Genomic DNA, 18,419 nt, shown 5'->3' with positions numbered 1-18,419 from the left:
TGAACCAGCTGGAGGTTGGAGAGATTCTTTTTGTCCATCAGACAGTGAGCTAAATGTTATAATAAATCCTGCTTTCTTCTTCCCGGGGCAGAGAGAACTCTGCCTCCTCAGAGGTTTTGATTTGGCCATAGGTTGTACCATCCCCACTCCCAACCTCGTCCCCATCCAGCCCAGAACCACTGGAATCTGTTTGGCCAGTTACCAATCTTTAGAGAGGTCAGCAGGGGTCAGGGACTCAATGGACATTTACTTCTTTGCCTATGGGTCTGACAACTATAGCCACAGCAAATATTAGGATGTGGAAAAAGTCTCTGGCTACAAGTCTGTCAAAAGAAAACTGGGAGCGCCCCCTGCTGGCAAGTGCTTAGTAGGAGCCTGTCAGTCCCCCCACCTCCTTACCTGGCACCCCTCCTCAAGGAGGATGCTTATAAGCAAATAGCAATGTTCTGGATGTTGTGATTGGATGTCAAGAGATTATACTGTTCTCAAAGGCACCAGAAAGAAAATATTTCTCAGGCAATAACAGGCCAGGAAGAACAAAGACCCAGGAAGACTCAAGCTATACTCAAAGGGTCTGTAAGCTATATTCAATGATCTGACAGCCAGTTAGCGTAGGATCACGATGTTGCTTACCTCCAAGGGTGGCAGAAAGTAAGAAATGAGTGCCGTACTTTTTAATCAGGTTTTCGGTAACCTGTTGTAGGTTGGGTCTCCTTCCGAGGAGGCGAATGTTCCGGATAAACTCTGGGGCAAGAGGCAATGGCAAACTGAAGAAGTCCTTCCTTTCCAGAGCCAAGTTGTTTACTTTCCAACGGGCAAACTCCCTGGAGGAAAAGTCAAGGGATAAAGAAAAGCTCAATGTATTTAAGAACGAGAAGCATAAAATCTGAAGTAGGGAATGTTCTTTCTCCACTTGCACCAGCCTCCCCTCCCCTTAGCACACATCTCTCCACACAGAGGCACCTGGTGCCTGAAAGAGGCCTGCTGGCCTCCACCCAGCCTCCCGTTCCCAGGCTGTGAGAAAGACCTACCTAGGTGACCTCCATCAGAACCTACTCCCATCTGGCTTTCTTACTGGAGAGTAACTAATTGGCTTATTTGTATGAAGGTAGTCATGAAGTATAGTGTAGTACAGGGAAAAATATGCCAACAGTGAAAACATGAGAATGGTGGTCTGTAGAGATATGATCTAGTTACAGTTGCCTCTCAGTGGATGAATCACATCAGCTGTCATGGCCTCAGGTACCCATTTGTAAAGTCAGGGGTTTGGTCTACAACAACAGTTCTCAAACTTTTTGGTCTCAGGAGCCCTTCACACTCAAAAAATGACTGTACCGCCCATATTTATGTGGCTTATAGCTATTGATGATTACCACTTTAAAAAATAAAGCTGTGAAAATTTAAATGTATTATTTTATTTATTAAGATCACAGCAGTAAATCTATTACATATAAATAGCATGTTTTTATTACAAAAACCATATGTCCTGAAACAAAACCAATTTAGCAAGAAGAGTGGCATTACTTTGCATTTTTGCAAGTCTCTTTAATATTTGGCTTAGCAGAAGAGAGGTGCAGTCTCCTATTTGCTTCTGCATCCAATCTGTTGTGAAAATTGTGGATACTCTTCTTTGTGGATATTTGTTGTTCACTCAACAAATGTCATTCCTTAAAGGTTTGTTACAGCCTGGAATCTGATACCATATCAATACACTTTTTAGAACTCTGTTACATCAAAATCCAGCTTTCTATACTGTACTTTGAATGTATCCTTTTACCCTTCATGATTTTGGAACATCATGCATTGGTCATCTAAAAAATATGGGATCACTGAATTATTCAGATCTTCCACATTGTGACACTTTTCATCATATAATATCAAAAGGCCATATTTGTTAATATCACCACAAATCTCATGAGTAAAATTGTTAAATATTGGAACTGCTACCAACCTCATAATGAAAAATATGAGTTTCCCAAAATTCTAATTTTCATTTGAAAGCTTAAATTTTATCATTGGCAACAAATACTGTTAGTTGTTTTCCTTGAAGAGGTAGGTTTACTTCATTCCCTATTTTTTTTTTTTGAGAAAATGTTTGCCAGACACTAAAGTCTAAATAACAATAGTTTGTCTGTTGGTTCTTCTTTCAAGAAAAATTCAGTTCCAATGAAAAAGCAGCTAGTTCTGTTCACAATTCAATCACAAAAGCATTCTTCCTTGAGACAATCATCATTCTTCAGTACCCTCAGATGTGCTTTAGGTGTATTTTCCATTTCATCATACAAAATATTAAAAAGACATGTACTCAAGGGTCAAGATCCAATGAAATTAGTAAACTTGACTGCTTCAAGGACATTCTTATATGAATTTAGCATGCATGCATGTGTGTGTGTGTGTGTGTGTGTGTGTGTGTGTGTGTGTGTGTTTAGATGCAAGTATATAATGATAAAGAATATGTGACTACTGGTGTCATTTGGTGAGACTGCCTTTATTCAAATTAAGATGATTTGTTTTCACACCTTAATGCAGATGTCAACATGGACATCCTGAAAAGACCTAAGAGGACCCAAGTTTTGAGGAGCCCTATAATATGAGATGGCAAATTTCCTTTCCAGTCTCATCTACACTTTTAATCTTCATGCTTTGTTCCTCACTGAACTGTCTATTTTAAAGGGGACACTTTTCTAAGAGGAATCTGTCCTGGGATGAAATTTAAAGGATCACATCCATTAGTAAAAAAGAACTCTTCCATGGCCTTTCACATTATACTCGTAAGGACCAGCTCCACTGCCTTAGGGAACAACAAAATTCAAAGTCTTACCAACCTTCTCACCCACCCCAACTCTGCTCTTCATGACAGTGCTAAAGCTTGGTCTAACTTTCTCCCCAAATCCATGGACTACAAATTATAGGGCTATAGAAAAATAAAAGAATTCCAAAATAAGTGAATAAAGGTTCATGCCCAATTTAAGGCTATAAAATTCTCCCATCTAACTCTAGGGACTAAGACAGAGAGGAGGGGCATGTGCCAAACATTACCAGGGAAACAAAAGAAAAGAGACGACTGATAATTCAAGGTTCCAACAAAGTCTTTTAAGATTCCCGTTGTGTGGCTTTATTTATCTAAGCAGGCAAGTTCATAATAACATATTATCATTTATTTCCTTTGTACAGGAAATGTTAAACTTTAAAGTATAGGGTATTTGTCAAACTGTTTTCTACCCCAAATCCCACTGCAGCATGAAAAACAATTGCTTGATCTCATGTCTAATTGGCCAAATGGCCAATCAAAAGACACGGGGTGGCTTAATAGATTTTTTTTTTAAAGACCCAACTATATGCTGCCTACAAGAGACTCACTTCAGCATTAAGGACACCTATACTGAAAATGAAGGGATGGAAAAAGATATTCCATGCAAATGGAAACCCAAAGAAATCTGGGGTAGCTATATTTATATCAGTTAAAGTAGACTTTAAGCCAGACTGTAACAAGAGACAAAGAGGGGCATTATATAATGACAAAGGGATCAATTCATCAAGAAGATACAACATTTGTAAATATGCACCCAACGTAGGAGCACCTAAACATATCAAGCAAATATTAACAGATCTGAAAGGAGAAATAGACAGCAGTTCAACAATAGGAGGAGACTTCAATACCTCACTTAAAACAAGGGCGAGACCATCCAGGCAGAAAATCAACAAGGGAACATTGGCCTTAAACTACATATTAGACCAGATGGACATAACAGATATTTGCGGAACATTCCATTCAACAACAGCAGAAAACACATTTTTCTCCAGCACACATGGAACATTCTTCAGGGTGGATCACATGTTAGGTCACAAAACAAATTTTAATAAATTTAAGAAGACTGAAATCATATCATGCATCCTTTTCAGCCACAATTGTGTGAAACTAGAAATTACGAGAAGTGGAAAATTCACAAACACATGAAGATTAAACAACATGCTCCTGAACAACCAATAGGTCAAAGGAGCAATCAAAAAGTATCTTGAGACAAATGGAAATGGAAATACAAATACCAAAACTTATGGGACATAGCAAAAGTAGTTCTAAGTGGGATGTTTATAGTGATAAATGCCTACATGTAGAAAAAATAAAGATCTTAAATAACAACCTAATTCATACCTCAAGGAACTAAGGAATTAAGCCCAAAGTTAGTAGAAAGAAGAAAACAGCAAAGATCAGAGTGGAAATGAATAGCATAGAGACTAAAATGACAATAGAAGAGATCAATGAAAATAAAAGCTGGTTTTTGGAAAAGATTTTTAAAATAGACAAATCATTAGCTAGACTAACCAAGGAAAAAAGGAAAGAAGACTCAAATAAATAAAACTGGTAATGAAAGAAGAGACATTACAACTGATATCACCCAAATACAAAGGATCACAAGAGACTACAAAGAACAATTATACACCAATAAACTGGACAAACTATGAGAAATGGATAAATTCCTAGAAACATAACCTACCAAGACTGAATCATGAATAAATAGAAAATCTGAACAGACCAATTACTAAAAAGAAGATTGAATCAGTAATAAAAAAACCTCCTAACAAACAAAAGTCCAGGATCAGATGGTTTTCACTGATGAATTCTACCAGACATTTAAAGAATTCTTACCAATGTTTTCCAAACTCTTCCAAAAAACAGAAGAGGAGGAAAAACTTCCAGCGCCAGCATTACCCTGATACCAAAACCAGACCAAAACCATGCTACAGTGTGGTTTAGGATAGAATTTGCATAAATACATATGCAAAAATCCCCAACAAAATATTAGCGAACTGAATTTAACAGTACAGAAAAAGAATTATACACCATAATCAAGTCGGATTTATTCCAGGAATGAAAGGATGGTTCAACATTTGCAAATCAATCAATGTAATACACCACACTAATAAAAGTAAGAATAAAAATCATATGATCATCTCAATAGATGCAGGAAAAGCAGTTGACAAAATTCAACGATTTGTGATAAAACCTCTCAATAAAAAATATATAGAGGGTACATACCTCAACATAGTACATATCCTATATGACAAGCCCACAGCTAACATTATACTCAATGGTGAAAAGCTGAAAGCTTTTTCTCTAAGATTGGAACAAGACAAGGTTGCCCACTCCTGCCAATTTTATTCAACATAGTACTGGCAGTCCTAGCCAGAGTGATTAGTCAAGAAAAAGAATTAATAAGCATCCAACTCAGAAAGAAAGAAGTAAAACTGTCAATTTGCAGATGACATGGTATTATATATAGAAAACCCTAAAGACTCCACCAAAAAAAACCTATTAGAATAAACAAATCCAGCAAAGTTGTAAGATACAAAATCAATATACAAAAATCAATTGCATTTCTATAAACTAATTAAAAAACCAGAAAGAGAAATTAAGGAAATGGTGACTAACATAACATAATTTAAAAAAGGAAATAATCCCATTTAAAATAGCCACAAAAGGAATAAAATACCAAGAAATAAATTTAACCAAGAGTGTGAAAGGTCTGTACACTGAAAACTATATGATACATTGATGAAAGAAATTGAAGAAAACACAAAATAAACGGAAAGATAGTCTATGATCATGGATTGGAAGAATCAGTATTGTTAAAATGTCCATGCAATTCAAAGCAATCTACAGATTCATTGCAATCCCTATTAAATTTCCAATGGCATTTTCCATAAAATAGAAGAAACAATCCAAAAAGTGTATGGAACCACAAAAGACCCCAAACAGCCAAAGCAATCTTGAGAAAAAAACAAAACTGGAGTCATCACACTTCCTAATTAATTAATTAATTAATTTCAAACTACATTACAAAGCTATTCACATTGATATCTATGCTAAGCGAAATAAATCAGTCAGAGCAAATACCATACGATTTCACTCATATGTGGAATTTAAGAAACAAAAACAGATGAACATAGGGGAAGGGAAGGAAAAATAAAATAAGATGAAAACAGAGAGGGAAGCAAATCATAAGAGACTCTTTATAGGAAACAAACTGAGGGTTGCTGGAGGGGAGGTGGGTGGGGGTATGGGGTAACTGGGTGATGGGCAATAAGAAGGGCACTTGATGTAATGAGCACTGGGTATTATATGCAACTGATGAATCACTAAATTTTACCTCTGAAACTAAAAACAAAAACAAACAAAACAAAAGCAAAAACAAAATCAGACACATTGATAGTGGAACAGAACAGAGAACCCAGAAACAAACTCACACATATATGGTCAATTCATTTGTGACAAATGGGCCAAAAATATACAATGGGGAAAGGACAGTCTCTTCAATAAATGGTAATGGGAAAACTGAAGAACCACATGCAAAAGAATTAAACTGGACCCCTATCTTCCACCATACACAAAGATCAACTCAAAACAAATTAAAGACTTAAACTTAAGACCTGAAACCATAAAACTCGTAGAAGAAAGCATAGGCAGTAAGCTCTTTGACATGGGTCTTGGTGATGGTGTTTTGAGTCTGACACCAAATGCAGCCTCCCTGCTTTGCGGTAGGCCACACACAGACTTCATCAACTAAAAAAGAATTTCTATCCTATCATTTAGATTGGTAGAAGAAATAAAAAGCAGGCATTCTTCCATTTTTCATAATTTCTTACAATGGTCAAAACCCCTCATCGAAAGGAAAGATCACTTTACCATAGAGGTGACTCCCAACATAATTAAATTTAATAAATAAAAAATTATGTACTCAAATCCCTTCATTCAGGACTGCCAAAGAGTACCTCCTACAAGCTTTCCTTGACCATCTCATCCAAAAGAGCACCCTCTCTCTCACTCTCTGTCCCCATGCTCTGCTTTAGGTATCTTTTTTAGCACTTATCACTACTCGACATAATACTTTTTTAAATTATCTTTCTCTCCTAGTAAAATATAAACTCTTTGAGGGCAAGATTGATTCTTTTGGTCTTATTCAACAGCAATAGAACAATGCTAGAAGTTCTAACTTGTCATACTGTTAGAATATACCTTTGTTGAATGATTGGGAGATTCATTTATTTTATTTATTTAAAATAAATAGTCACTCGTTTTATGTCATAGCTCTCCTAATCCTTTAATTGTTTGGAAATTATTGATGACTGGATAAAAAAATGTTACAGGATGAGAATACATAGAAGCAACTACCAATTAGTGATTGATCTGAAATGAAAGTAAAGTATCCTAAATGTGTATGCATATCAATGGGAAAATTAGAGTTGACTTATAAAAATGTAATTTATAGGCATGATTTTGTACCTTGTTTATACATAAATCAAGGCACAGGTGGCATTTTCTTATGCTTTGGTAAACTGAGTCTGGGCCCTCTTCCATTGTCTTCAGCAGACATGAACAACTTCCAAACCCTGAGGCACATTCTTTTTTTTTTTTAATTTTATTATGTTATGTTAATCACCATACATTACATCATTAGTTTTTGATGTAGTGTTCCATGATTCATTGTTTGCATATAATCCCCAGTGCTCCATTCAGTACGTGCCCTCTTTAATACCCATCACCAGGCTAACCCATCCCCCCTCCCCCCTCTAGAACCCTCAGTTTTTTTCTCAGAGTCCATAGTCTCTCATGGTTCATCTCGCCCCTGAGGCACATTCTGAACCCATGGTCCACTCTGAAGTTCAGTGAGTAGAGAGCCCCCATTCAGACTCTGCTGTGCTTTACGCCCTACATTAATGATCAGCAGCCCCAAACCCCTACAATGGGTCTAACGACAATTTCTGCCACACTCATAATGTTCAAGGTCACCAAAAGAAGCAATAATTTTGGAGTCATGCACTTTTCCTTAGTCTTCATCACTATTTGTCCAACATCAGACCTGGAAAATCATTTATTTTATCCAAACCAAAAAGAGTTTTGAGCATCTATTATTTAAATGAATGAGGCTATGGAAGCTCACAAAGCTAAGTAATTTACCTGATGTCACAGAACTACCAAGAGGGAAATTTGGGCTGTTCTAATTAGAAGAAACATTTTAGTACTATTTGCCAAAATTTTTCACATTATTGTGTACATTGAAAATCCTCTGTGTGATGCACTGGGATCAGAACTGAGGAGACCAAGCACAGGAAGTCCTGCTACCCCAGACTTTGCCCAATTGCCCCAAGGGCTAAATGGGTCAATATATGGACATATCTGTCCAAACCCATACCCTGTCCATATCCATTTGCAGTATCAGCAGGGGCCAGCATGCATACCAGTTGAGAAGGTCTATTCCATTCCTCTTACGTTATGAGAAAACCATGAAACAGAGAGGGAAGTGGTTTGCTTAAAGCAATATAACCAACTGGTACCAGAACAAAAAGCTAGTGTCCTGTCCCTCCCCCAGTGCTATTAATAACTATGATGGCGGTGACAATAGCAACAGTGAGACCCAGAGAGGTTAAGGAAGTCATTTGCATGAAGTTACACAGTAAGTAGCCGAGCTGAGATTAAAACCCAAGTCAATACCATACTGCTGTTTCTAGAACACAATTTCCCCCTGTGGAGATTAAGTGTATTTTACGGTATTCTAATTATTTTTAAATGTTTACTACCTTCTAGCAAAATTATTTCATTACCTGGAACATTTCATTCCTTTAGTTATCTATATAAACATGAGTTTACCATGTATCCAAAACACAGTGCAACATATACACCGAGGCAAAACCTTTTTGGATTAAGGTGGTTTCAATATACCCATTTGCAGAAGGAGAAATTGAGACCTAGTTAAAAATCAAGTCCATACACAGGGTACCATGCGAGAAATCAAAGATAAAGGCCTGATTCCAGCTCCTATGGCTGCTCAGAAAATCATAACACAGAATAACAAATGACTCAGAAAAATGAATGATACTGTCTTAGGAAGCATTTTATGAGCAAATAATAAAAAATAATGGTTAACACTTAATGAATTCTTAGTATATGCCAGGCATCCCAAGCATCTTACAAGTATTAACCAATGCAATATCCAAAATACCCCTGTAAGGGGGAAAATATTCTTATCCTCATTTTACGGATGAGGAAATTAAGGCACAAATAAGTTGATTTGCCCAGTGGGTAACACCCAGTGGGTGGCAGAGTCAGGATTTAAATATAGGATGTATGGTTTCAGAGTCCACAGTTTTTACCACCATGCTACTCCACCTACCCTGTGAAACTCAAAAGAGTAATCATGATTTTGTGAGTGTAAGAGTGTGTGTGTGTGTGTGAGAGAGAGAGGGAGAGAGAGAGAGAGAGAGAGGAAGAGAGAATTTCACTGGAGAAAGAATAGATACATAAGGATGGGAAATATATTTGAACACCCCCCACACACACACAAAAAAAACAAAAGCCGCTTCTGTGAATTGTATTGGGGTGTCCACCCAGAATCAGGCCTAGGCCTCAGCTGCAAGCAGGATGGCTCAGGCTCTGGAGGTGCCCAGTGGTTTTCTCTTCTACTTCACTAAGTTTCTTCCCTGCCCTTTGGGGCCCTTCATTGAATCAAAATAATGGGGGAAACATCTGTGAAAGGAGGTTGAGCCAGAAAGTGGTAAAAATGTACTTACAGAACTTATTAACCTGGTTCTTTCCAGCATCTGAAAACCTCAGAAGGCAATACTGGAAGGCATCCTGAGCTATTCAGAGAATAAATGCTCATTTCCGATTTCGTGTTTAGTAGTTTTTTTCCAGTAATAAAATAATCAAGGCTCTTTTTTTTCCCTAGGAAAAGGATGTTTTCTATATATCAATTATATTAACACACACTACTTCAATTAAGGCATCATCTTTGTTTCAATTAAGACATCAAGTAAATCTCCATTTCAATTTAGCCATTTCTCTTAAAACCTTCTCCCACTGTGTTTGTTACACAGTAAGCAGTCTGAGAGAGCAAACATCTCACACAGTAGGGAAGCCCCTGTGGAAAGTGCCTTTAGAACGGCAGAGACCACTACAGGGCTCAGAGGTTAAGCCAAAGGGTGACCAGAACTCTCCAACGTGGACTTCACCCACAAAGGCGTTCAAGTGGCACATCAGGAAGCTGCTATAATCAACAGAAGTTTACTCCATTTCCTGTCATACTTTAGATTCGCCTAGAGTGAACAACACACACTTCTGTCAAAGGGTTAACACACCCATACAATCATTGATAACAACCAAAACAGAATTTAGGAAAGGTGTGATCCAGATTGGAGGGTAAAACCAATATGTTATGGCTGCTGTCCAAACCAACACAGAGAATATGGTGGGCATGATCCAAAATCTCTCTCTACATTCTGACATTCTGAAATGATCAGAGTTATCTTTGTCCCAAACTGCTTAACACTCATGGTCCAGATTGCCAACAAACGATGCTTCTGGTTGTACATGAATTTAGGGATTTTCTCAGAGCCCAAAGGGCCTACAGTAGGAGAGCAGAACCCCAGCCATGCCAAGCTCCGGCATCAGGAGCTCTGGAAGGACTTTGGGATGGGACCAGCTCTGGGTTTGAAGCAAGAGGGTCTTTGAGGATGTTCCTCACTTGAAAGATGTAAATAAAGAATGCCTCCAAGTCGTGGCTACTATCTCTAAGGTTACCAACCACACTGCAGCACTGTGTTCCTCCAAGTGCTAAGAGGTCAGCAAGAACTCTGCCAGCAAGCGAGCCCCCCTGCAGGGCCCCACGCTCCTGGCAATGAAAGGCTCAGAAGGATCACAGCTGGGGTCCTCCATCCCAGGGGCTGTTTCCAGCAGCTCAGCACTGAAGCACCACTTTTCTGGCTTGTAAACTGAGAACATTGATCCAGCCCCCATGAAGAGACATTACCTATGAAACCTCCCTCCCTGGGAAGGCTTAAGGGAGAGAGCATTTTAGAAAGAAACCCACGGCTTAAAAACAAAACCAAAACTATACTTCAAGGAGGCTGAAATCTGGTAACAATGAATACTGCAGCCTACAATACACGTGCTTATGCTGAGACCTTGGGCTAATAGCCAGATTAATGGTTACCCGTTTTCCAATAGACTTATCTTTCCATTTCTGTGTGGGATGCACGTTCAGGCACCTTTCCAAGGCCACCGATAATGGCTGTCATTGGGAAAGTCACATTTCCTGTATCATGAGCATGCAGCCCTACCTACCCAACTCCTCTGCCGTGACACCCCTGCAGGCTTGGCATCACCGCATCCCAGTGTCAGTGTGTCCCTGAGTGCTAGGAGCCCGTTTGTTCCTCCTGAGTTAGACCCTAGGCCAGGTTTATGGGGAGACAATGCCGTTTCCAGCAGAGCCAACCAATCCTCACCTGTTCACCCAGGTGGCAGTTCTCAGAATAGGTTCTGGGACTCCCAGAGAGGTTGGGGAGAAGTCTTATGGCAGCCATGGAGCCCAGGATGCCCACCTCCAAGCACTGCTTTGCAAACAATGGCAGAAAGAGTAGACTGTCATGATAGGAAATACTTCCCTTCTCCCCACTTTGGCCCTCCTGATCTACTTCCAATAACCTTTTCTGGGGAGCACCCTCCTCCAACCTTTAGTTTTTAAAGGGACAGCCGTGCTGAAAGGGACTGAGTTATCATTCTCCAAAAGGTTGTTTTGGGTATAAACCACACTTGTAAGAAAAAAAAAATGTATGACTGGTTTTCCTTGAAAAATGAAGGAGGACACAGGACAGATCATTCAATAAAATATTTAAGACATTTGGAGCAAAAAAAAAAAAAGATGAATTAGCTTTAGCCAAAGACACAAATAGTTTTCTCATCATTTTTCCTGTTACTTTACATTGTCTATGTAAACTGTCAACCAATGACCATGGGAAAATTTCTCACATACCAAGCAGTTCTTGATAAATGCAAATGTCTTTGTTCTCAGAGCTCACCTTTCTCTCTCAGAGCTGCCTTTCCCCAGCTAGCTTGAGATTTGCCAGTTTGACACAGGAATCTCAATAAACACCACTGATTTTCCTAAAGAGCCCCAGACACAAAGAAGCCTTCTTTTTCTTCATCCTTCTGCCAATATACCTCTTATCAAGGGCTAGTGCTCCCACCATAGAACTCAATCCACCATTGAGTTATTTACCTCAGTGAGTCAGCTAAGATGGTTTGACATTCTTTTTTTTTTTTTTTAAAGATTTTATTTATTTATTTGACAGTGAGATAGAGAGAGAGCACAAGCCGGGGGAGTGGCAGGCACAGGGAGAGGGAGAAGCAGGCTCCCCGCCAAGCAGGGAGCCTGTGGGGCTCGATCCCAAGACCCAGGGATCATGACCTGAGCCAAAGGCAGATGCTTAACCTACTGAGCCACCCCAGGCACCCCAAGATGGTTTGACATTTTTTAGCTGGACATTTTAGGGGCTGAGGGATATATCATGCTTTGGCTCTGGTACAGAAGGCAGTATTTCTAGACATATCACATCATCAGGAGATTTCTATCTCAACAACAGATTACTGTAATGTACTTAGCTATTAGAGCCTTTACTGCTATAATGAGTAAGACATGATTAATCTGAGCTATAAAAAGAAATTATAATAAAAACCATAATCTCTTACATGGGTGTAGAGATTTCCTTTTTTTTTTTTTTTAAATTCATACACAATTTTCACACCAGCTCAACTATTTTACCTATACAAGAAAGAATCTTGGGAAAGAGGAAGCAGAAATCCCATTACTCAACTCTTCCCCTTTTACAGGTTAAAAAGGAAGAGACAGAGAAACTGAAAAAAGGGACCCAAGTCTCATTTGATGAGTGGTAGAGTTTGACAAGAACCTGAACCACGCTATGAATGATTTTCTGCCTTTGCCTATGACCCGTGCTCAAGTTCAGGGACCACTGTACACCTCTGTCATACTTCCCAGGAAATTCTTTGGCCTTGTTGACCAAGAAGAAATTCCAAGACAGGGAGGCTTCAATCCGGGAACCCTTTGATTAAATAAGATCTCAGTCCTGGCAACTCTAGGAGGAGCAGGAGCAGAGGTGAGGCCAGCCCTTCCCGCAAAGCCCCTGCGTCCCTGTTCTTCCCGCTCTCTGGTAGAATTCAAGAAGCCTAGCATGTAGGTAATTTAGCAGCCTGCTGTGTTCTCAAACAACGGCCTGTAAACAATGATTGGCCAATTTCATTCTAATCTTCCCAATTTTGCTCTAATTAAAATCAAGCTGTAGCTTTCAAACAGTTTAATTAAGGCTGATTGGGAGAAATGGGGAGGGGAGAGTCAAGCTTTAAGGAGGAGGATGAGGTCACTGCTTGGCGAGTTTCACATGGTCCGGTTGGGGCTCCGGGGCTCAGAGAAGGCACTGAAGGTGGTGTGGTTGTAGAACCACCATGAAATACAACACATTCCTTGGAATGAAGGGCCCGTGAATCTCTGAGACCTGAATGAACTGTAGGGGAGCTAAGATCTGTGTTTTCCCAGGCACAGAAACCTCTGCTCTGCCCTGACCTCCCAACCTGCTCCCCACAGCTCATCTGCTCAACTGTGGAGAAAATGGCTCTGCTCACCACTCTGGGCCTCCCCGCTGTATTTGTCCTTGCTCAGGAAGGTAACAGCCTGTGCCATGCCTCTCCACGGCAAATGCCCATGGACTTCCCATTAGCTACTTCACTCTAAGAGAATTCCCCCAGACTGGCAGCTCCTTCCATTATTCGACAAGCTTATTCCTTTGCAATGAGATAGCCTTTCTGGAATTTGGGTGCATTTGCTTTTTATATGAGCCACTCTTCTTTGGACTAAATATTTTTTTTTTTTTTTGTTCCTTCAATCGCTTCTAGATTCCTAGGCCCTTCCGCTAAACCTTCTCTGCTTGCAATCTAGCTTGTTAATGTGTTTCTTTTTAAAGATGGCAACCAAAATTAAACACAATTCAGTAGCTGGGTTCTGAGCCACAGAGAGTACAGGATACAATTTCTGAACACATCATTATCATCAACATTATAACTATCCTCATTGTGTCTCTCTACTGAGCCCCTGTGTTACCAGTCACGGTCCTGGTGCTTTACATATTTTTTCATCATCACCACAATCTTAGAAATGTCAGTGTGGTAGATGGAATCCTCATTCTCACCTGGATTGGAAAGAATGCCTTCTGATATGGGACTTCACAGTATCAGTCACTCATAAAGATGGACCTCAATCCCTCCCCCAGTGATATTGGACTTGGCTAACTGACTTCACTCTGGACAAATGAAGATGGGCACAAGGGACAGGGTGCCAATTATGGACCTAAAGAAGCATTGCATATTTTCACTCTTCTTCCTGCCTGCCTGTCCTGGCCATGAGAATTGCTTCTCCCACCTACCAGCAGGTGCTTCTCTTTCAGCCTGAGACCCATAATAAACGTCATTGGAGAATATAGCAAATGGCCCCCTTTGCAGACCTGTAGCCTGAAGCACATGAACTCAGCCAATCTAACAGATGCATGAATGAGAAAAATTATTATTGTTTTAAGATGAGTTTGGAGTTATTTTTATGTCCATAATTATGGCAATAGTTAACTGATACACACCACGGGTTTAGTACTATTTTATAGATGAGCTAGCTGAGGCTCAGATAAGTTAAGTATCTTAGTCAAGGACACATAGCTAACCAAAAGCAAAGATAGTTTATGATCTTTCATATATATACATATATATATCCTTTCATACATGTATATGAAATATATTTCCTTTATTAATACACCTGAATATTGCATTTCTTTTTGTTTTAATATTTATATAGTAAATTTATTTAAACTCTTTCACTTGTTTTATTAAAGTATAGTTGACACATTAGCATTCCTTCTTTTTGAAGACAAAAATATTCTTGGCTAAGAGGAATCTTGAAAAAGAAAAGCAAAGCTGGCGGCATCACAATTCCAGACTTCCAGCTCTATTACAAAGCTGTCATCACCAAGACAGTATGGTACTGGCACAAAAACAGACACATAGATCAATGGAACAGAATCGAGAGCCCAGAAATGGACCCTCAACTCTATGGTCAACTCATCTTTGACAAAGCAGGAAAGAATGTCCAATGGAAAAAAGACAGTCTCTTCAACAAATGGTGTTGGGAAAATTGGACAACCACATGCAGAAGAATGAAACTGGACCATTTCCTTACACCACACACAAAAATAGACTCCAAATGGTTGAAAGACCTAAACGTGAGACAGGAGTCCATCAAAATCCTAAAGGAGAACACAGGTAGCAACCTCTTTGACCTCAGCCGCAGCAACTTCTTCCTAGAAACATCGCCAAAGGCAAGGGAAGCAAGGGCAAAAATGAACTATTGGGACTTCATCAAGATAAAAAGTTTTTGCACAGCAAAAGAAACAGTCCACAAAACCAAAAGACAATCGACAGAATGGGAGAAAATATTTGCAAATGACATATCAGATAAAGGGCTAGTATCCAAAATCTATAAAGAACTTATCAAACTCAACACTCAAAGAACAAATAATCCAATCAAGAAATGGGCAGAAGACACAAACAGACATTTTTCCAAAGAAGACATCCAAATGGCCAACAGACACATGACAAAGTGCTCAACATCGCTCGGCATCAGGGAAATCCAAATCAAAACCTCAATGAGATACCACCTCACACCAGTCAGAATGGCTAAAATTAACAAGTCAGGAAACGACAGATGTTGGCGGGGATGTGGAGAAAGGGGAAGCCTCCTACACTGTTGGTGGGAATGCAAGCTGGTGCAGCCACTCTGGAAAACAGTATGGAGGTTCCTCAAACAGTTGAAAATAGAGCTACCATATGATCCAGCAATTGCACTACTGGGTATTTACCACAAAGATACAAATGTAGGGACCCGAAGGGGTACGTGCACCCCAATGTTTATAGCAGCAATGTCCACAATAGCCAAACTGTGGAAAGAGCCAAGATGTCCATCGACAGATGAATGGATAAAGAAGAAGTGGTATATATACACAATGGAATATTATGCAGCCATCAAAGGGAATGAGATCTTGCCATTTGCAACGACATGGATGGAACTGGAGGGTGTTATGCTGAGTGAAATAAGTCAATCAGAGAAAGACATGTATCATATGACCTCACTGATATGAGGAATTCTTAATCTCAGGAAACAAACTGAGTGTTGCTGGAGTGGTGGGGGGTGGGAGGGGTGGGGTGGCTGGGTGATAGACATTGGGGAGGGTATGTGCTATGGTGAGCACTGTGAATTGTGCAAGACTGTTGAATCACAGATCTGTACTTCTGAACAAATAATGCAACATATGTTAAGAAAAAAGAAAAAGAAGAAGAGAGCAGGAGGGGAAGAATGAAGGGGAGTAAGTCAGAGGGGGAGACGAACCATGAGAGACGATGGACTCTGAAAAACAAACTGAGGGTTCCAGAGGGGAGGGGGTGGGGGGATGGGTTAGCCTGGTGATGAGTATTAAAGAGGGCACATTCTGCGTGGAGCACTGGGTGTTATGCACAAACAATGAATCATGTAACACTACATCAAGAACTAATGATGTAATGTATGGTGATTAACATAACAATAAAAAAATTAAAAAAATATTCTTGGCTAACATTAATCTCATAGTCAATTGGAGCCCCCCATTTTTTTCAACTCTAGATTTTTGTTTTTATTTTAATGGCTGAGCCAGGCCACCTATATCCTATATTGGTGAAGTTGTCCTTTTGAACTTAAATCTGGGGCTTTGCACTTCTTGCATTCCATCCCTCTTGGCAGAGACTTGGAAAGTGTTCTTTAAGCCATTTCTGCCTTCCCCTCGGGCTCACAGATACACAAATTTCCCCAGCTTCCTCTGCATTTAAGTGCAGTCATGTCACTGGGTTCTGGCCAGTGGAATGTGAACCCAGTCCCCCAGCCCAGGACACTTCTCATGTTATCCTTCATGCTCACGCTCTCTTTCCTTGTTTACCAGGACCCAGAGGAGCATGCTGAGGCCCTGGATGATGACAGAGTGTGACCAGATGGACGGAGTCTTGGTCTTGAATAATTTCATGAAGCAATCTCCTTTAACCATCTCATAAATAGCACCAGACATGATCAATAAGTAAATAATTAAATAAGCTTGTACGAAGTCACTGAGACTTGGGGACTGGTTATTCCAGCAGTTAGCCCACTCTGATACCTCGACCGTGCCGATCTCCTACCCCAGCCTGGCCAAATAATCTTCACTCTTGATTTTATTGCCTATCTTGATAAGGGTCTCTTTCAATTACCTGATTTCATTGTCTTTGTAGTCAAGCATCCACGCTCCCATTTCTCCTCAGCTGAGCAACATTCCCATATGGGGTCTCTTTTTCTTGCCTTCTGAGTCTAGATGGAAATGGTGTTAGTTTTGAGCCCTTGATTTTTATGCTGTAGGACTGTAGTGTGTGAGTCCTGTGCTAAGGGAAAAGCACCTGTCACTGTGAAGGATTTACTTTGAACTATCTATAACTATAAAATCAATGAATAGAGTAACTCAGGCTATAGTTAGGGAGAACAGAATGTGGATTTTAAGTGATAAATTTCATTAATTTATGGAGATTGAAGTAGAAAGAATTTGATAGAGTAGGACTGCTCCTGCTTTCTTTCCTCTTTCTCAAATACACTCTCTGCATTTTCTCTTCTTCCCTCTTCTCAAGATTTCCCACTCTATTGTGTTCCATATTTATTCTCAGGAGACCCCCCCTCATAAAAAGAATAATGCACTTACCTTGAAATAAGCCAAATTGGGGTTTTAGTTATTGCCAAATAATCTTCATAAAGAAAGTCCTATTATTCTACCCATTTTACTGATGAGAAAACTGAAGCTCAGGCGCAAAACAACTTATACAAGTTCCCACAGCTAGAAGTAGCAGAACTGCAATTTAAACCTTCACAGTATGATTCTAGAGCCTGGAGCCTCAACCACTTGTTTTCTCCTTCCACCTAATTCAGTCCCAGAACATCTTACTCATATGGAGGGGTTTCATTCTCTTATTATATCCTTAACGTGTGGCAGACATGGTACTGGGAACTGGAGATAAAAAGATGAAATAAAACATGTTCTTTGCCTGAAGGAGGTCAGAGCCAAGAGGAGAACAAATAAAGACAGGTAAGTAAATAAATACACGAAATAAACTCTACAGCAGAAATATGAACATATTGATGGGGAACCATAAGTAGAAATAACCAACTCTCTTGCAGGAGACAAAGAAGACTTCAGAGGGAGTTGATATCTAAGTGGGTTTGAAAGGCGAGTAGGAGCTCGGCTGGCAGAGAAAATGGAAGGAGCTATGCAGGAAGTGGGAATGGGACATGTGAAGACACATGGGACCTAAAGGAGCCTTCTGGTATCTGGGTGAACCTGGAGATGCTTAGGTGAGACTGGAACAAAGGGTAGCAGGAATAAATGGTGGGGCATAGTCAGAAGCACAGGGTCCGTGTTCATTGGATATTTGTTGAAATAGTGAATGGATAGATTTGGAAGGGACATTCATGCCAAGAAAATGCATT

The 18,419-nt window shown here is 39.8% G+C and overlaps 1 protein-coding gene across 3 annotated transcripts in view; it reads right to left on the bottom strand.

Moving 5' to 3' along the window:
• Window positions 1-18,419, bottom strand: part of BRINP2 (BMP/retinoic acid inducible neural specific 2) — a 114,089-nt gene that overhangs the window by 21,744 nt on the left and 73,926 nt on the right. For all 3 annotated transcript variants that reach the window (XM_025878137.2, XM_073900054.1, XM_073900055.1), the window contains exon 3: window positions 634-824. In XM_025878137.2, coding sequence (XP_025733922.1) covers window positions 634-824 — 191 coding nt within the window. The remainder of the gene's footprint in view (window positions 1-633; window positions 825-18,419) is intronic.

This window comes from Callorhinus ursinus, unplaced genomic scaffold (assembly GCF_003265705.2).
Source record: "Callorhinus ursinus isolate GAN/ISIS: 27379988/994484 unplaced genomic scaffold, GSC_fseal_2.0 scaffold13, whole genome shotgun sequence".
NCBI classification, from domain to species: Eukaryota; Metazoa; Chordata; class Mammalia; order Carnivora; family Otariidae; genus Callorhinus; species Callorhinus ursinus.
This window is presented reverse-complemented; position numbering and strand designations above follow the sequence as displayed.